The sequence below is a fragment of the Muscardinus avellanarius genome (genome assembly GCF_963383645.1).
Source record: "Muscardinus avellanarius genome assembly, chromosome: 1".
NCBI lineage: Eukaryota > Metazoa > Chordata > Mammalia > Rodentia > Gliridae > Muscardinus > Muscardinus avellanarius.
In genome coordinates, this window is record NC_137786.1 from 168,299,845 (window position 1) to 168,321,123 (window position 21,279).

A 21,279-nucleotide genomic window follows, 5' to 3' on the forward strand; every position below is an offset into this window, starting at 1 on the left:
CGCCACGCCTCCCCCAGAATGCTCAGCGGCCGCGCCGGGGGTCCCAGGGTGCCCTGCTGCTGGGGAGCCGGGTTGCCACCGGGTCCGGCGCGTGGTGGGCGCTGGCTTCCCCGGGGAAGCTGCTTTGGTTATACTTCGTTCTAAGAACCGGGCCCATCCGGCTCTCCGAGCTCCCGCTTTCTTGGGTGGTAAAGGCGCGCACAGGTTGGGGAGGGCAGGGGGAGAGGCGGCGCTGCCCTGAACCATGCCGGTGGGCCGTGGGTCCGTCCGTGAAGGGGCCCGCGCTGAATGTTTTTGCCACCGATCGAAAACTACATTTCCCAGCATCCTTTCGGCGCCAGAACAACCTACCCCGGCAACCTACGCGAGCGGCGTCCGGCCTTCCGCTTCCTGCTGCCTCTCCCTGAGAACATGAGGAGCCGCTGGGTCTGGCGCCTCCTGCGCCCCCCAGACAGCGGGGGCCGCTGGGTTTCAACTCCCCGCGGGCGTCTGTCGCCTGCCCTGCGGAGAGGTGAGACGAGGCGTCGCCCGTGCCCGGAGCTGTCTAGAGTCGTGGTTCCAATGGGTCGCGGGCGATCGAGGGCGGGTGCCACGCCCACCTCGCCTGGCGCTGCTGACCCGGCGGGCCAGGCAGGGCTGGGAGACGACCGCCAGCCTCGGAAGGCCCGGGCTGCCCGCAGCTGCTTGATTCCCAGCCCCTTTTTCTTTTTTTCTGCCACGTGAGGCCAGTAATTTTGCAGGGCTGTCAGGAGCAAACAAACGTCATCTGTTTGGAGCGACCTGATTTTGTTGTGACCAGATCAGGTGTAGACAATTTAGATGCCAGTTTGGAACCCAGGTTTTTTGTAGACTGCATCACAAATTTAAGGCTAGGTCAGCTTTATTCTCGCTTTAATACTCAGTCCTTTGCAGTCACATAGTAACCATTAAAAAAAAAAGGTGAACGTTAAAACCTACAAATATTGAGTCACTTGTCACCCCTCTTAGTAGTGTGTCCTGAAAAACATCTGAGTATTCTGAGGAATTTTCCCAGGGTTTTGTTTTTGTGCTTTTCATTTTTAAAATTCTTAAGATTTTCCACAAAACAGGTACTTTGTACCAACCTTAGCATTCTCTGTGCACCTTCCTGGAATTTGTTAACCGGGAAAACTGAGGCATTTAGTACACAAACATCTCAACCACCTCCATACTATTTGTACTGTTTTGTTCATTTTATTCACACCAGTGTCTGTAAGATTGCTGTTTAGCTGCCAGAATCATTCACAGGTCTTTCATCACATAGGTGTTTATCACACATACACATTGTGGTGGACTTTAGAAAAAGGAGTAGCTTCTTTTTTTAACCCTAGAAAATCCCAAACCTTAACTATGTAAACTTTTAGAGATACACTTTAATATTTAAGTGAAAACATAAAATTAACTATCATACTGTAAGATACATCACTATAAGTAAATGGGGTGTGAGAGAGAGCGCCCGCATGTGCAGAGGATTGAACCCAGAGGCATTCTACCTGTGAGCTACACCCCCAGCCAGTTTTATTTTTTTATTTGGAAATGGTCTTGCTAGATTGTGAAAACCTTACTAAATTGCTCAAGCAGGCTTTGAACCTCCAATTCTCTTGTCTCAGCTTCCCAAATACTGGGATTACAGGCATGTAGTCACCATGCCCAGCAGATGTTGACATTTTAACATAATTGTTACCCACTTGACTCTGAATATTCTTGGAGAAACCTTAAGTCTCCCCTTATAATAATATATGACATGTACCTCTTCACTGAACAAATACTTATTGAATGCTTACTTTGTACAATAGTTTAAACTTGCCTAATATCAATAGCCAAGGGACTTGAAAACCTTAGTTTTTATATTGCACAATTCCTTTTTTTTTTTTTTTTTTTTTTGGTGGTACTGGGGTTCCTGGAAGCCCTTCTACCTCCGGGCTACACTCCCAGACCTATTTTTACATTTTTATTTGGAAACAGGGTCTCCTAAGCCAGCGCGCGGGGCTGGCTTCGAACCTGCGCGATCCTCCTGTCTCTGCCTCCCAAGCGCGGGGATTACAAGCGTGAGCCACCACGCCCAGCTACAATTCCCTTTTTTAAAAGAAGAAAAAAACAAAGAAAGGCATAGGAAAGTGATATGCTTTCTCTTGAGTTCCTGGTTCATTACTACTTTCCAAACTTAACAGAACACAGAAATATTGCAGATGTTTATATTTAATTATTTTGGGGGTGCTGGGGTTTGAACCCAAGGGCATTCTACTTCTGAGCTACACCTCTGGCCCTATTTTATTTTTTATTTTGAAAAAGGTCCCATTAAGTTGCAGGGGGCATTACTAAGTTGCTGAGGCTGGCTGTGAACCTGTGATCCTCCTGTCATCCAAGAACTGGGATTACAAGTGTGCACCACCATGCTTGATGCAAGACAGGGAAGATTCCAAACCAAAATGTACGATTGAGTAGCTTTGTAAATTATTGTTGAAAGGAAATTTTTTCTCACTACACAAAAACACAAGATAGAAGTGTAAGAAGAAAATGAAAGGTTTAGGATTTGTACAAATACTTCAGTTCTGGGAACTTTTAATGTATTAAGCACATGTTATTCTACCTTGAGATGGAAACACTGATTTTATTTTCCTCTATCTACTGATATACCTGTAAACACTTATTTTTAAGAAGTGCTTATGAGTCAAACTGCTCATGGCATGCATGGTCAGGACAGTGATTAAGACATCTTTACTACAAATATTCAAAACCTTTTCTGGCTTCTTTTGCCTCTGAAGAGGAGGAATCCCTCCAGAGTCCTGCTACTATCTCATAGGATTGTGAGGACTCAGCAAAGTATTCCATGAGTATTTGAGTACTTACAGGAATAAGCGTTTCACATATCCTTTCGAATTCTCAGCTCAGACCAGTAATAAACACAACTCAAGGTGAGAATAGAAAAGGTGTCCCATACCTTGTAAATTTTGCTCATTTCTATTTATCTTATCTAGATAACTTTAAGATTTAATATAGCTCTGGTATAATTTCCAAATAGCCATCCTTCATCTGTATTCCCAAAGACAGCCAAGTTTCCTCTGTATCTTCTGGATATACCTTGACATCACATAAGAAAGCACAGCCTTAAAAGCAGGCACTGTGATGCACAGTGACTGTTGTTCTAGGTTCTTTGGAGACTGATGGAGGAAGATCATTTGAGCCCAAGTCTAAGGACAACAGAGCAAGACCCCATCTTAAAAACAAAAAGGCATCCTTATCATTATACAAATAATGCCAAACACAGTGCCTTTCATTCAAAAGATATCTTTGAGGTGCTGTCATAGGCACTAGGGATTCAATGGTAATAATACACATGGATGTTAAGGTTTAGATGTTAACTTTTAGTTCAGGGGTTAGCAAACTTTCTGTAAAGAACCAAACAGATATTTTAGGCTTTGTGAGCTATAGGGTTAATCACAACTACTCACACTGCCAATGTAGAATGAAAGTAGCCATTAAAAAAAAAAAAATCCATGATTGGAGCCAGGCATGGTGGCACACACTTGTAACCCCAGCATTTGGGAGGCTGAGACAGGACACCTGTGGCCACTTAGGCCCTTTGCAACTCAGACCCTGTTTCAAAATAAAGAATAAAAAATAGGTCTGGGGGTGTAGTACGGAGGTAGAATGCCCCTGAGTTCCATCCCCACTACCACACACACACACACACACACACACACACACACAAAAAAAAAAAAAAAATCCATGAGTGAATGTATTCCAATAAAATTTATTTTTAAAATACGAAAAACTGGTGGAGCCTAAGGGCAAGAGCTGGCCAACTGCTGATGTAGTAGGGAAGTTAAACAATTAGCAGCTACATAATTGTGGGAAATGTTGCAAAAGAGTAGTATAGGCTACCATGAAAGTAAGGAGAGACCTGACCTAATGAAGTCTGGACTGACTTTCCAGTGGAAGAAACATCTGCATTGAGCACTGAAGGGTCAACAGGAGCAGGCAAAGAAAAGGAGAGCTTTCTGAACAGGCTGGGCAAAGTCCCAGAGAAGAAAAGGCATGTGGTATGTTTATAAGGTTAAAACTCAAGAGACCTTGAAAGCTGAGGCCAGGAGAGCACAGTGGAAGCTGAGATGAGCTGCACTTTGCAAAGATTTGCTGGCAGTGTTTAGATATTTGTTCTCTCCCCAATTTAGAAAGCTGGTCTTTGTGTGAGGTACTCAGCATTTATTAATCCAAGTCAGAAGAACTATCAAGTTTCCTTGTCCATAAAATGAGAATTTTAAGGATTGAGTAATAGGTATGAAAATAGTAAAGTGTTTCATAAGTATCATTACTGATTTTTTTCTAAATGCTAAATAAAAGGATGAAGTGTGTGTGTGTGAGAGACAGAGACAGAGACTGGGGATGGGGGATGGAACTCGGGGGCATTCTACCTCTGAGCTATACCCCAGCCCTTTTTACTTTTTGTTTTGAAACAAGATCTGATATCCCACACTAGCTTGGCTTGGAACCTACAATCCTATATTGGCCTCCGATGTACTAGGATTTTAGGTATGTGCCACCTTGTCTAGCTAAAGAAAACTTTTAATCAGGAATAGGAAACTAAGGATACCAAATCATTACTCCTAATGCAGTTATTAAAAATTCTATTGAAATCAGCACCTTTTTCTCTCTGACTTTAGGTCTGACACTGATCTTGTTCATTTATTTTGTGGCGCTGGGGATTAAACTCGGGTACATTCTACTTCTGAGCTATACTCCTATTTCTATTTATTTTGATTTTTAAATAGGGTCTCACCAAGTTGCTGAGGCTAGCCTCAAACCTGTGATTCTCCTGTTATAACATCCCAAGTATGAGGATTATAGGCATATACCACCACACCTAGCACAAAGGCATATTTCTTTTCTTTTTTTTCTTTTTTTTTTTTTTTTTTTTTTGGTACTGGGGATTGAATCCAGGTGCCTTCTGCCTCTTAGCTACACCCTGCCCCTATTTTATTTCTTATTTTGAAACAAGGTCTCACCAAATTGCTAAGGCTTATCTTAAACCTGTGATCCTGTCTCAGCCTCCCAAGCTCCAGGATTGTAGGTATGTGCCATCACACCCAGCTACAAGGCACTAAGCCCAAAAAAGAAAAAAAAAATGCTGACACTGGCATGTGTGTTTAAAACTTCCATAGTTACAGCTGCTTCCTAATTCTGAAACTATGACATTTTTTCATTTAATGTTCAAATTTCCTTTTTTTAAAACTATGTTTCCTGTGTACTACTCAGTAAAATCAGTGAAGACAACAAAAATGCCAGGTTTTGCTCATTGTTTTATTTCTTATGCCTCACATATATCTGCTTACTCAAATATTTGCTAGCTAGTAAATACCTCAGGACTTAAATTCATTGATTGATTTGATAGTAAAATATTGTGATCCTACTATGTGCCAGAGTTCTGTTCTAGGTGCTGAAGACACAGTCATGAAAAACACAGCCAAGCCATCGTGGGGCTAACATTCTGATTCAGAGACATGAACAGCAAATAGATTTGAACTGAGAACTATGTAGGAACTGCATGAATATGTAGGAGAGTAGAAGGTTGGAATGCTACTCTAGGAAATACAGGTGTAAAAATTTTTTGCAGCACTATGATGAATTTATGAATACTGAGAAAAGTTGGACAGTTTGCTCTCCAGTAATTTGAGTTGAAGCAGTGATGGTGAAAGCATTTGAAATATGTCATATTACAATTTGTGACCAACTCTTAGAATATTAAAAAATTTATCAAATGTTTGCTGTGTACACAATCATGCCAGAGACTTTTCAGATAAAAGAGAGGCTCAGCCGGGCGTGGTGGTGCACGCTTGTAATCCCAGCACTTGGGAGGCTGAGACCAGAGGACTGCAGTTCACGGACAGCCTCAGCTACTTAGTGAGACCCTCTGCAACTTAGACCCTGTTTCAAAGTAAAGAATAAAAAATAGGGCAGGAGTGTAGCTTGGAGGTAGAATGTCCCTGTGTTCCATCTCCAGACCCACGAAAAAATAAAAGGCTCAGAGGAGTCAACTTGTGGGAGGCTACAGAACTCCTAAATGGAAGAGCTGCAACTATATTTAAATAGAAGGGAAAATGCTTTAGAAGCCTAGATATGATGCCTTTGTTAGTTATTACAAGAAGAAAACAACAACATTGTCTTCTCTTTTCAGATTTCTTGACCACTACAACCAAGGAAGGATATGATAGAAGGCCTGTGGACATAACTCCTTTAGAGCAAAGGAAATTAACTTTTGATACCCATGCTTTGGTTCAAGACTTGGAAACTCATGGTGAGAAATGAGTACCTCCTGAAGGAGGAAAATTAATAACACTCATAAATTACCTAGTCATGACAATATTGCTGTTAAGAACAATTTAAGAGTAACTACTTAAACAGAAATGCCATCTATACAATGGAATATTTTACAGTCATTAAAAATGGTACCGTTTGCCAGGTGCAATGATGCACACCTGTAATCTCAGTACTTGGGAAACTGAGGTAGGAGAGTCACAGACTCAAGGCCAACCTCAGCAACTTATCAAAGCCCTTGGCTACTTAGCGAGACTGTTTCAAAACAAAAAAGGCCAAGCATGGTGGTGCACGTTTGTAATCCCAGTTCTTGGGAGGATGAGACAGGAGGATCACAGGTTTGCCGCCAACCTCAGGTATTTAATGAAGCCCTCTGCAACTTAATGAGACCCTGTTTCAAAATAAAGGATTAAAATATAGGGCTGGGGATATAGCTCAGAGGTAGAATACCCCTGGGCTCAATCCCCAGTACCACAAAAATTAATCAATTAATGATTAGAAGTGTAGCTCAGAGGAAGAAGGCCCTCTGGGTTGAATCTCCAATACCAAAAAAAAGGTATTTACTGTTATAGGACACACTGAAGATATGTTAATGAGGAAAGCATTGTATAAAATTATATGTGCAAAGCGGGCGTGGTGGTAATCCTAGTACTTGGGAAACTGAGACAGGAGGATCACAGAGGTTTGAAGCCAGCCTCAGCTACTTAGTGAGACCCTGCTTCCAAATAAAATTATAAATAGGTCTGGGAACAGAGCCCAAAGGTAGAAGGCCCCTGGGTTCCATCTCCAGTACCACACAGATTATATATGTAAAATGCTTAACCTCATTATCAACCAAAGGAAATGCATATTTAAGTATAAATTAAGTAACAATACAACACTATGTTTATGCCAATTATACATTTAGATATAAAGATCAGTAATAGCCAGTGTTGCTGAAGATGTGGAGATGTATCAGGGAATTAAAATTAGGGGTTTTTTTGGGGTTTTTTTTTGGTGGTACTGGGGTTCCTGGAAGCCCTTCTACTTCTGGGCTACACTCCCAGACCTATTTTTACATTTTTTTATTTGGAAACAGGGTCTCCTAAGCCAGCGTGCGCGGCTGGCTTCGAACCTGCGCGATCCTCCTGTCTCAGCCTCCCAAGCGCGGGGATTACAAGCGTGCGCCACCATGTCCGGCTTAAAATTAGGGTATTTTTTAAGAGGGTAATTTAGCATTGTCAAATTTTTAATTATAACCACTTTTTAGGAAGTATAGCAATTTACATGGTGAGTAAAGTTATTCCAGCTGTCCATTCTGATAAGGATATACATATTAAAAATATACTTATTGTTGCCTACAGGATTTGACAAAGCACAAGCAGAAACAATTGTATCAGCATTAACCACCTTATCAAATGTCAGCCTGGATACTATTTATAAGGAGATGGTCACTCAAGCTCAACAGGTAACAACATTCATTATTATCATTCTAACAGTTTCATGAGATAATCTTTTTCAAGAAAGGAGGGAGGGAAGGAAGGAGAGAAAAGGAAAGGAATTGAAGGAATGAGAAGAAAGACCCTTAGTAAATCATTATCTAGAAAGACTGAAGAGAGAACAGTCCTAACAAGATTATGGTCTAATACAAAGTATTTTACCATTTCTTCCACTTTGTGCACTGTGCATATTATCTGACTCAGGAGATGGTGGTAGATTACTACAGAAACTTCTTCCCCTGGAAAGCCCACCACAGTAGAAGAGCTAAACTTGCTATAGGATACATTTTACTGCTGTCTTGTCAGAAAACTAGACAGGAAGAACGAGCTGGGATAAATTGCCTGGGTAAAATGTTCTAATTTGGCTGTATTTGCAAATTCTTAGTTGTTGTTGTTCTGGGAATTAAACCCAGGAGCATTCCACTTCACAGCTACAGCCTAGCCCTTTTATTTTTTTTAGTTTTGAAACAGGAGCTCAGTATGTTTGCAGAGAATCTTGCTACTTGCTGAGGCTGTCCTCAAACCTGTTATCCTCCTGTCTCAACCTCCCAAATCCTGGAATTACAGGTGTGCGCCACCATCCCTGGCTTGTATATACAAATTCTTAAAAGTGAAATAATATAAAAGATACAGTGCTGGGTACTTTTAATATTTAATCTTTCTAAGCACCTTGAACAGTAGGCAGATTCTATTTTGCCACTGAAGATAGGCTGAAAGGTTAAATAATTTGCAAGAGTTTTTACATTGTGACAATGTGCTGGTATTGGGAAATGGTTTCAAATTGTATTTAAAAATAGCTTTTGTATTAATGTGCTGATATTGGGGAAGGGCTTCAAAATGTATTTCAAAATAGCTTTGGAAAGCCAGAGCTTGGGTGTGGGTTGACACTCAAACAGGGAAGGACCTGCAGAGTTCCAGACACCAAGGGTGATTAGCAAGAAAATAGAGCGAACACAGGGTCTTTTAAATTTTAAAGACAAGCAAAATTCCCCAAGGATGTAGGGGGATGCCATAAGCCTTCTTGAGATCCCAGACTCTTGAATTAACACATTTAACACATTTTGTTAAAATGTGTTAACACAATTAACACATTTTGGGGTGGAACAAAAGGCTTGGGGTCCATATAAGGGGAGACAGGGCAGGCCAACAGGAAGGAATCCCCACATCAAAAGACCTGCCCTGGAGAAGGGGTGGATCTAGTCTGGTCAGAAGATTATTGGTAGAGCAAGATGAAGGAACATGTATCTATATAACTGTTCTGTATCCAAAAAATTCAGTGACTTATTTTCAAGTCACTCCACTATGTCATTCTCTATGACATAGTGCTAAGCTCTGTTTCTATCTTTCCATCTTTGTAATAATAAAATTGCTTAAGCTTACAGCCAAACAGGAAGAGTTCTGGCTGTTGTTTTGTACACATAGCTAAGAACAAGAACCCATGGCTAATTTTTCACCGTACCAGTGGCAATATAGACAAAAAGCAATAATTTTACATAAAGGACAGCATAAGCTAAATGAGCATAATAATTCATGTCTGTTATGAAAAGACAGAATAAACTAAATGAAATTTATAATTCATGTCTGTTATGAAACAAATGTTTAAGAATCTGTTTTAATTGCTGGGCATGGTGGCACACACCTATAATCCTAGTGTTTGGGAGGCTGAGACAGGAGGATCATCGTAGGTTCAAAGCCAGCCTCAGCAACCTAATGAGCTCACATCACAACGTAATGAGGCTCACCCGCTTTCCAAATAAAAATATAAAATAGGGCTGAGGTGAAGCTCAGAGATTGCCCCCTTGGGTTCAATCCCTAGCACTACAAAAAAAAAAGCAAATCTATTGCATAAAATTTTATCACTCTAAGGGTCATTGAGGATTAAAACTTAAAGATTTTTATTTTAGCTTAAAATTTCCAGAATCATTGCAGACTAGTAAGTTTACTAAAGAAAAAAATCCAAGCAAATTCCCCCAAAGCTCTGATTCATCCTAAAAGAGTTATATGTAGCTACTCACATTTTTTTTTTTTTTTTTTTTTTTTTTTTTTTTTGGTGGTACTGGGGGTGGAAACCAGAGGCTTCCCACCTTTGGGCTATACTCCCAGACCTTTTTTATATTTTATTTGGAAACAGGGTCTCACTAAGTTGCTGAAAGCCCCACTAAGTAGCTGAAGCTGGCTTCGAACCCATGCGATCCTCCTGTCTCAGCCTCCCAAGTGCGGGGATTACAAGCATGCGCCACCACGCCTGGCGCTACTCACATTTTTAATGAAGTAATTCACTCTTAAATTTTTCCAGGAAATTAAAACTGTGATTTGAAGAATCTTCATGCTGCCAGAACCATTTAACCCTGCTCAAAAAAATTTAGGATTCGGGGTAGGAGATTATTACTAAGCTTTGGGCTTTTTAAATTACTGGTGTGTGAAGTTAGAATCCCATCCATCCTTAAGCCTAACCTCATTGTTGTCCTCACCTTAAGGATAGCACACTGGCACAGCGATGTCATGAAGGATGGAGCTTAGGCTCATGGCTGCCAGTCTAGCAAGTGGCCTAACTGGATGACTTTGGAAAGACCACTAAACACGAAGTGTTACAGCAATCACAGCTTTAATAGGTTTGGCCACTTAATAATGAATTATATCTTTCCATTTAAATTTTTTTAAGATAGACACTTGTGCTATTTGGTAGACTTTTTGAGTCACAAGCCATATTTAAAGGAAAAATGAAGTAAAATGAGTCTATTAGAAGTTAGGCATGGTGGCATGTACCTGTTATCCTAGTACTTGGGAGGCTAAGACAGGAGGATTGGAGGCTCGCAGCCAGCCTCAGCAACTTAGTGAGCCTTGTTTCAAAATAAAGATAAGTAAATAAATAAAAATAGGGCTGGATAGAATGCCCTGGGTTCAATCCCCTATACCTCCCCCCCACACACACACACACACAGGCTAAGAGAGCCACAGAACATCCTTTATTCTTAGATTCAGACTTCATAAGAAATATACTTCCAAGTCTTCCCTATGTAGTCTCAGTAATAAAAATACATTATATTTAATGTCATAGAACTCCTTTATAATAATATTTGTGGAAAAGTAGAACTGCCAGCCCCTTAAAGGCCACATCTTTATGACCTCAGCTAATTCTCACAAATATTTCAAGCAGAACTAAATAAGAGAAAATAAACCCTTACCCCAAAAATAGATGAGAAGCAAGAAAGGCATAAAAATAAGAGATATCTACTGTACACAGTTGAAAACACTAATAAAATAAGATAAAGTTTAAGTCAAAACTTTCTCTATAGCTGGGCGTGGTGGAGCACACTTGTAATTCCAGCACTTGGGAGACTGAGACGGAAGGATAGGTTTACGTACAGCCTCAACAAGGTAGTGAAACTCGGCAACCTAGCAAGCCCGTTTCAACTATAAAATAGGGCTGGGGGTATAACTCAGGTAGACCTCCCTTGGGTTCAGTCTTCAGTGCCACTAAAAAAAAAAAAAAAAACTTTATCAAAATATTGAAGACTCTTTTGCTTCAGCCATTAGATTGTTATTACCATTGTTTAGCCAGTGATTATTAAGTATTAACCATGTGCCAAGAAACTGTTTTAAGCATTCAGTTTTCAAAACAACTGTACGGTATAGGTACTATTATTATACCATTTTTCCAATGAATACACCAAAGAAGTTAAATAACTTTTCCAATCTCAAAGAAAACGGCAGAATTTGGGTTCAAACCCAGACTGCCTGACTCCAGAACTCACATTTTCAACCTCTGTATCATGTGAAATTGTTCTTGGAGATGTGTGCATTCTTGATCCTTTGAAGACTGAATTGTTTCTTGGTCATGTGTCTGAAATTTTTATACCTACTGTTATCTAAAAGTTCTCAGTTTTGAGACAGTCTTTCTAAATCCTGAATCAGTCAGTGGAGGATTACAACCCCAATAAGGTACCCTAACCACAAACTCCTTTTTTTTTTTTTCCTTTTTCTTACTGGAGATTGCACCAAGAGACATTCTTTGAGCTACACCCTCAGCCCTTTTTACTTATTTTGAAACAGGGTCTGAGTTTCTAAAACTGGACTCAAACCTGTGATCCTCCTGTCTCAGCCTCCCAAATACTGGGATTATAGGCATGATCTACAGAGCCTAACTATAACTTTATTTTTTTGTTTATTTTTGTTTTGTTTTGTTTGTGGTTCTTGGGATGGAATCCACAGGCATTCTACCTCTGAGCTACATCCCCAGCCCTATTTTTTATTCTTTATTCTTGAAACAGGCTCTCACCAAGTTGCAAAGAGCCTCACTAAGTAGCTGAGGCTGTCCGCAAACTGCAATCCGCCTGTCTCAACTTCTCAAATGCTGGGATTACAAGTATGTGCCACCATACTCTGCTCCATCTGTAACTTTTAAAGTGGGACTAGTGATCTTGTTCTTGGTTGGATGTTTTTGTTTGTTTTGTATTGTTTGGGGTTTTTTGGTGGTTTTTTGTTTTTTGTTTTTTGGCGGGTCTGAGGATGGAACCCAGGGGCATTCGACCTCCGAGCTATACCCCCTGCCCTATTTTTTATTCTTTATTTTGAAACAGGGACTCACTAAGTTGTGGACGGCCTCACTAAGTAGCTGGGGCTGTCCGTGAACTGCAATTCTCCAGTCTCAGCCTCCTGAATACTGGGATTACAGGCGTGTGCCACCATGCCCAGCTTGTTTTGTTTTTAATAACCCTGTTTACAGAATCATTTTTGTCTTTTGGTAAAGAGGGATAAATGATGAGTCAGTAAACTGCCTAATTTTAAGTTGAGTGCTAACAGTTACATTTTCTCTATAAGCATACCTTAAGTCATTTCTGCAAAAATGCCCCTTAGCAAAGCAAAAGCTGATAAATCTATTGAATATGATTCACATTTTCTTTCACATATTCTTTATAGTGTCAAATATAGGAAACATAACAAGGAATTTAAACAAATTAATCATGTTGTGCTGATAAAGGGCAATTATTTTGACCTTTTTTTTTTTTTACTACCTGACTTCTGAGTCTTAATGCCCTGATATTTTCCAATGTTAGAAAACTTCTTAAACCAAATAAAAGGTAATAAAGTTTTTTCTGTCTAGGTATTCAAAAACAAAAACATTTGTTGAGGAACTCTTAGGGGCTAAGTCAGCATTTTATTGGGATTCTTTTCATTAAAAGACATAGACATTTCTCTTTACTGGGAAATACTTTCTCCTTCCTTGAATCTCTTTGCTTTTATTGTGCTATTTCAGATATATGTGTTATATTTTGTACTTAACTAAGCAACATTATACCTTGCAGCATATTAATATATTCTACATTATTTTTATTTTGTTTTCTAGGAAATAACAGTACAACAGCTAATGGCTCATTTAGATTCCATCAGGAAAGACATGGTCATCCTAGAGAAAAGTGAATTTGCAAATCTGAGAGCAGAAAATCAGGTGAAATAAGTTTTAATTTATTACTGATACAAAATACCTGACTCTCATAAGTATGTTACTTGGTGAATAAGTTAATGAAACCAAATAAAGTTATGTTAGTTACTAGGCAATTGATAATTTTTAGATTAAAAATATTTATTTAACCTGCCTAATATCTATGTGTAAATAAATTTCTTGAATATTGAAAAATAAGTTGTATTCTTTGTACAGAAGTCACATAAAAGGACATAAAAGGTCAAAGTTAAGTCACATATAAAATTTGTGGCAAATACTTCATCATATACTATTGAAGCTGAAAGTAATTGGTGTTTTCCATTTAACTTGATCTCATACTATCTTTGTCACAAGAGAAAATGGAAAAGTATCTCTATATTTATATAAATAAATATTAATTATAGACATAATTGTTTTTCTTTTTGCAGTGCTATGAATCAAACCCACAGCCTCACATACTCACATACTTGCTAAACAAGCACTCTAATAGTGAGGAATATCTCCAACCCCTTTAAATTTTTTTAAATTGAGAAAACCAGATCACTTTTAAAAGTAATATTAAACTGGGCACAATAATGTCTGGCCAGGTGTGGTAGCAAATGCTTGTAATCCTAGCATTTGGGAGGCTGAGACAGGAGGATCACAATTTGTGAATCGCCTCAGCTACTTAGTGAGGCCCTTTGCAACTCAGTGAGACCCTTTTTCAAAATAAAGAATAAAAAATAAGGGTAGGGGTGTAGCTTGGAGGTAGAATGCCCCTGGGTTCCATGCCCAGCACCATAAAAAAATAAATAAAAAGTCTGGGGGTATAGCTAAGAGGTAGAATGCCCCTAGGTTTTATTACCAGTCCCCAGAAAAGTAGGTAAATAAAAGTAATACTAAAACACAAAAACATTGTCTAGTATTTTATTCATAAGAATTATTTTGCAAATATAATTATTCTTTTTAAAACTTTTCTTTATATTTTGTATTAGAAATTCATAGGTATCCTAATTGTCCTAATATAGGGCTTGAGATTTTTACAGTAGATCATAATGTAGACTTTTGGTTTCATACTAATTGCATGTGATCTTTCTTATACCTAGAAAATGAAAATTGAATTAGAACAAGTTAAACAACAACTGATGGTAAGTGAAATATTTTCCACTTACCAATTTTGAAACAAATATTGATTACAAGATCACTTTTTAAAATATTTTCATTTTCTTTAAAGCATGAAACCAGTAGAATCAGAGCGGATAATAAACTAGACATCAACCTAGAAAGGAGCAGAGTAACCGACATGGTAATATGCTTATAAATGTACTTTCTTGATTAGTTATTCCTTGCTAATGCTTCTTAGCCTTTTTTAAAAATCTCGTGCTGCTTCATATCTTTTAGTTTACAGATCAAGAAAAGCAACTTATTGAAACAACCACAGAATTTACCAAAAAGGTAAGGTGGGTATGTAGAAATTTTTCTTTCATGTAGTTCTTATGCCTTGTATAACTGCTTTTATATGTATCAGTTTGTAAGCTTGGACTTTAAAAAGCTAACCCTGTAGAATCCATTATTTCTTGAAATAAAAATCAAGCTTTCTACATGTTCTACTTTTTTTTTTTTTTTTTTTTTTACTATTTTGAACTATTGTTTTTACAGACAGTAACTACTTTTTAAAAAAATTCACTGTTGGTATTTAAATGAATGCCTAAATTTGAATAAATACCTTCATTACTCTCAGTAACTTAGTGAGATCCTGTTTTAAAACAAAAAATAAAAGGGCTGGGGGTATTCCTCAGAGGTAGAATGCCCCTAGGTTCAACCCCAGTACTACAAAAAAATTTTTAAAAAGTGACTTGGCTTTCTCATATTGAAGAGACATCACTCTTGCCTAGAAGTTTACAGAAGGGCCAGGCGTGGTGGCGCACGCTTGTTATCCCTGTGCTTGTGAGGTGGAGACAAGAGGGTCACGCTGGTTCGAAGCCAGCCTCGCTGGCTTAAGAGATCCTGTTTCAAAATAAAAAAAATATAAAAATAGGTCTGGGAGTGTAACCCGGAGGCAGAAGGGTTTCCAGGAACCCCAGTACCACCAAAACAAACAAACAAACAAAAGAAAAAGTTTACAGAAGGAAAGGCCACATTTGTCCTTTCTAGGATCCTATTCTTTTCTCTTCTGGCTAGAAAAAGGAGATAAACAAAGAAATCAGAAAAAATTATCTCAGAACTAATTTCTGAGCTCTGGCCCCTATACTTTTAATGTTATTCATCAGGTATAAACTATAACATGCTAAGGTCTTAAGGTTCTGGGATTAAAATTTTTGCTTCTCAGCTTACCATCTCATATATTTAGGCTCAAATATCTTATGAAATGAGGATGAGGAATAGAACTGTTCAAATAGGTTTCATCCATATAAGGTTTCACTACCAATCTCATTAACATGTATGGAGATGTAGGAAGGGGAAGGGGCATATATATGGAGGAAAATACACCATGTGATGTGTATATGTATGTTTGTATCACTTTGGATCTCATTATGATGTATGATTACATTGCACTAATCCAAATATAAAGAAAAAATGTCTTATGAGGTTTTTAGTAAAATAGGCTTTGCACATGACAGTCCTAACAAAGTACCTCCAAATATGAAAATTGAAAGAATGTGATTTGTCAGTTTGCATTCACTTGTTTTAATACTACTATGCACTTTATTTTCCTAAGGTTTTTACAGTGCATAATTAGCACATAAGTGAAGGTTTCTAAGGGGAATGTTTTTATCCATAATAACAGGGACAAAATTTAGTTTTCTTATTTATTGTTATTTACTACAGGATACTCAAACCAAAAGTGTTATTTCAGAGACCAGCAATAAAATTGACACTGAAATTGCTTCCTTAAAAACACTGATGGAGTCTAACAAACTTCAAACAGTTCGGTATCTTGCAGGTAAGATTGTCAGAGAAAGGAATGCTGCCATTTTTTAAACCTGTTATTTCCTACCTCTCAAGGTAACCATTGCAGGTACAGAAGAAAAGAAGGAACTATAGTAATAGTTACCTTTAATGCTTAAATTATTCAATATTCTTTTAGTTTAAGTATATATGTCTAACTTGAACCAGCATAGTCATAAAAGGGAATATGTTGGTTTACTGTCAAACTATGGAAGGACAAGTTTAGCCTAACCAGAAGGATAATTGGAACAAAACTTTAGATACTGTCTCTGAATGCCAGCCTCATTTTCTCACTCCAGCTTCCTCTGGGAGTTGTAAGCATCACCACTAGTTTTATATCACTCCTAGATTTATATCATTCCACTTTCACAAGAAAAACTATTCCCTTTCCTTTTCTCCAACTCAGAATATCTCAGGGAATTAGTCTGAATGGACCCTCTTGGGACAGATAACTTCCTTTGGCCCAAATCACTGTTCCCAAGGAGGCAAGAGCAGTAAGTAATGGCAGAGTCGGCTTAGTGTGTGTTAGTTAATATGGCAGCTGCTGGTCTGGGAAGATAAATAGTAATAAAAACTAACTTTTACAGAATACCTAAAACTCCCCAGGCACATGCATATATGTATTGTACATATACATAGGATGTATCCTAGACATAAGATTAAACAACAAATTTAAAATAATTTGGGGTGGCTCCATGGTTAGCATAATGGCAACAACAAGTAATAAAAGCTAAAGTAACAGCAATTAGCCATAAAGAAACTAAATGTGGTAACACATGTGTATTCTAACAAAGAAAATGCCTCTCTCTTCACAATAAAGAAGTATTCATTTGAGTGTGTAAGACTTAATTTGTCAGTTCTTAAATTAGCAAATAATAAAACCATCTACACAAAATAAGACAAATCAGATTGATTCCTTCAGGTATCACAATATAAATGAGAGCAGAGTAGTTTTCAAGGAGGAGTTTGGAGTCAGATATCTCTCATCTTGAATGCTGGCTTGACCACTTGTTAGTCATGTCACTTTGAGCTTGTTGCCCCATCTATGCAGTGGGGATAAAACCACCAATCTTATATGACCTTAATTATGGTTAAATAAGGTAATGTACATAATTGCTTATTAATGTACATAACTGTACATAATTGCTTAGCATACTACCTGGAACAGTAAATAGGAGCAGGATCAAATGGACTAATGTATGATCGGCAATAAGACAAGACATTCTTAACAGGCACACTGGTGTGCGCTTGTAATCCCAGTACTTGGGATACTGAGACAGGAGGATCACAAGTTCATGGCCAGCCTAGGCCACTGATCAAGACCCTGTTTCATTTGAAACAGGGTTAGGGGTGTAGCTCAAAGAAAGTATACCCCCGGATTCAACCCCTAGTAACACACACACACACACACACACACACACACACACACACACATACACACACACACACACAAAGACACTGTAGATGCTATTCTTTCTCAACTGTCCAGCTTCCCTTTGTATCTTAAAAAAGCATAATCCCATTTCTTAAAATTGAGAAACTGATCTTGTCATTAACCAAGTTTCAGTGAGTAGTGGCATCGAATGGGATAATGTATAACTACTTTGTGCATTTTAATTAGAATAGTTTTACTTGACATCGCTAATTTCTTACATCTTTAGTCATAAATTTGCCCATCATCTCACATTCTTCATTTTTAAAGTATTTTCATAGCCATTTAAGTAAGCTGGAAACAAGAGAGTCCCTAAAGCACTGCCCCCTGGAAAAAAAAAAAAAAAAAAAAAAAAAAACCTTTGTTTTTTGAAGTACTGGGTCTTGAACCCAGGATCTGATTCATGCTAAGTAAGTACCCTACCACTGAGCCACATCCCTGGCCCCCTTAACTTCTTAAAGCTGTGAGAACAGAAAGAATTTCTGTCTATAATGATGTAATATGAAGAACAGATGGGAAGTGAAATGAGGTGGCTCAGTGGTAGAGTGCTCACTGAGCATGCGGTGAAGCCCTGGGTTCAGTCACTACCACTGCCCTCCAAAAGCAAGTGGTATATTAACTAGAAAGCCTTATGCTTTCTCTGTCTTTTCTTCTACCTGGTTGAGTTTTTTTTTTTAAGAGTTTTCATTAAAATTTCATTCTTTGAAAATTAAAATTATTTTGTTTGTTTTTCCCAGGCAGTCTCAAACTCCTGGCCCCAGCTTTCCAAGTAGCTGGAACAACAGGCCACTGTGCCCATGCAAAGAGTTGGGGTTTTGTTGTTGTTGTTGTTTTGGGGTTTTTTTGTTGTTTTGTTTTTTGTTTTTGAGGGTCTGAGGGTGGAACCCATGGACATTAAACCTCTGAGCTATATACCCCCTTCCTATTTTTTATTCTTTAATTTGAAACGGGGTCTCACTGAGTTGCAGAGGGCCTCACTAAGTAGCTGAGGCTGTCCGCAAACCATGATCCTCCAGTCTCAGCCTCCTGAATGCTGAGATTACAAGCATGCGCCACCACGCCCAGACAAAATAGTTGTTTTTAAATGTACTAAAAAGGCAAATTTTCCTCTCAGACCAGGAATGTAGCTCAGAGGTAGAACACTTGCCTGGCTTGTTCAATTCCCAACACCACATACATACACACACATATATAAATTTTCTCATAGATAAATGGATATCTACTTTATAGCTTGAATATATAATGTTTAATACAGGTAAGAAAGATGGTTTTTGATTTATCATATGAAATTGAAGTTTCTAATTATAAGTCATTAATAAATCTAATATTAATGACTTTAAATTAATGACTTTAAATATATGTGTAAATTCTTACACACACACACACACACATATATATATATACATATATATGTGTGTGTGTGTGTATGTGTGTGTACTTTTTTTTTTTTTTTGGTACTGGGTTCCTGGAAGCCTTTCTACCTCTGGGCTACACTCCCAGGCCTATTTTTTTATATATATATTTTATTTGGAAACAGGGTCTTTTAAGCCAGCAAGACTGGCTTCAAACCTGTGTGATCCTCCTGTCTCTGCCTCCCAAGCACGGGGATTACAAGCGTGTGCCACCACGCCTGGCGTATCTACATCTTTATAAATTATTTCATCCTTATTTTGTCTTAAAATGGACCTGGGCGTGATAACACACACTTGTAATCCCAGCATTTGGGAAGCTGAGACAGGAGGATAGTGGTTTGTGGACAGACTCAGCTACTTAGGCAATTTGCAACTCAGTGAGACCCTGTTTCAAAATAAAGAATTAAAAAAAATAAATGGGCTAGGGTTGTAACTCAGAAGTAGAATGCCCCTGGATTCCATCCCCAGTACTGCAAAAAAAAATTTTTTTATTCATATATTTATATATATAGATAGATAGATATAGATATAGATATAGATATAGATATCTTATAAGAATTGGCCTTAATCCAGGGACTGGTGATACATGCAGTATTTGGGAGGCTAAGACAGGAGGATTGTAGGTTTGAAGACAGTCTCAGCAAGTGAGACTCTGAGCAACCTAGGTAAGTAAGACCCTGTTTCAAAACATAAATATAATAGGTCTGGGAGTATAGTTTGGAGGTAGAATACCTCCTGGGTTCAAGCCTCAGTGCCACAAAAAAAAAAAAAGAGAGAGAAAGAAAAATATAATTAGCATTAACCCTGCACTTAAGAATATCTTTTATCACCAGGTGTGGTGGCACATGATTGTAACCCCAGCATTAGGGAGGCTGAGACTAAAGGATCACGGTTCACGGACAGCCTCAGCTACTTAGTGAGGTCCTTTGCAACTCAGTGAGGCCCAGTTTCAAAATAAAGAATAAAAAATACAGCACGGGGTATTGCTCAGAGGTCAAATAACCCTGGGTTCCATCTCCAGACACCCCCCCCTAAAAAAATAGAATATCATTTATCATACTTGGAAGGCTGAGACAGAAGTATCACAGTTTATGGACACCCTCGGCTACTTAGGCCCTTCCACAACTTAGTAACACCCTGTTTCCAAATAAATAAAAAATAGGGCTAGGGGTGTAGCTTGGAAAGAAAATGCCCCCTGAGTTCCCTCCCTAGTACCACACACAAAAAAAGAATATCTTTTATCCTTAATTTTCTGAGGAATGAAAAGATACAGTAGGAAATTGATTTCCTTTGCTTTTGCTTCTTTTAAATTGAAGATAACACTATTCAGTTAATCTCTGCAAAATAATTACAAATATATGACCTATAACATAGTTTTGGTTTTTGTTTTGTTTTTCACAGCCTCAGTGTTTACTTGCCTGGCGATAGCACTGGGATTTTATAGATTTTGGAAGTAAGACTAATGCTTCTACTATTGTAGCCGTTGACTTCTTAGAACACTGCACCAGAAGATATTTCTTTGAACACTGTCATTGTAGCAGCATCTTACAGCAAGATCATTCAACATACATATGGACTAAATAGAAGTGTTTTAGGCGTTTTTATCTTTGTGTTTTATTATACTGAAAATCTGTCATCTAAAGCTTGGTTATTTGAGACAGAAGGGCATTTGTCCTTATTCTTTTGGTAGTTAATAGAAACTGAACTAGTGTTTTCTTGTGTTTCAACAACTTTGTAAATCAAATAGAATTTTCCTGGCATCTGCTGCATATTTGAAAACTATTCCCCAGCCTACACAGTAACTGTATTTAACTTTCCTGATAATTACTGCACAGTGAAATTTCTATACAAAATGAAAGGTTACTTACTAAAACAGTTGTTTGGAGTTTGAAAGTGTCTTACTATATGGCCGGATACATCGCGGTGATTGTTTTATTTTTTATAATGACCTAAACCAATAAATTTTAAAATACTTCTATGCTGTAGTGTAAGTATATAATACCTAGTATAAAATGTATAGAGTTGTTTTGATTATTACATGTATTTTATAGATTTTTCACTATGAGCCAGAAATCCTCTACACACATGATGTGCCTGTTAAATGCCTGTTGAATAATGCTGTATCCTTCATCAAAATCAGGTCACAGCATATTCATATCGATGAGTAAATCTCAGTTGTCCTTTTTGTGTGTGTGCGTGGTATTGGGGGTGGAACCCAGGGGCTTTTCTACCCCCAGGCTATCCTCCCAGACT

General features: G+C 38.2%; 1 protein-coding gene across 3 annotated transcripts; it reads left to right on the forward strand.

Moving 5' to 3' along the window:
• Positions 1–411: 411 nt before the first annotated feature.
• On the forward strand, positions 412–20,483 carry CCDC90B (coiled-coil domain containing 90B; the record flags this gene model as incomplete). Of its 3 annotated transcripts, XM_080712413.1 has the most annotated exons (9): positions 412–511; positions 6,194–6,313; positions 7,677–7,780; positions 13,159–13,260; positions 14,340–14,381; positions 14,468–14,539; positions 14,635–14,688; positions 16,063–16,177; positions 20,428–20,483. In XM_080712413.1, the coding sequence occupies 9 exons, from the start codon at positions 412–414 to the stop codon at positions 20,481–20,483; spliced, it is 765 nt and encodes a 254-aa protein (XP_080568539.1). The 3 variants fall into 3 exon arrangements, with proteins under 3 accessions (XP_080568539.1, XP_080568540.1, XP_080568541.1); XM_080712414.1 differs by lacking the exon at positions 13,159–13,260; XM_080712415.1 differs by lacking the exons at positions 412–511; positions 7,677–7,780 and having other exon boundaries at positions 6,284–6,313.
• Positions 20,484–21,279: the final 796 nt, after the last annotated feature.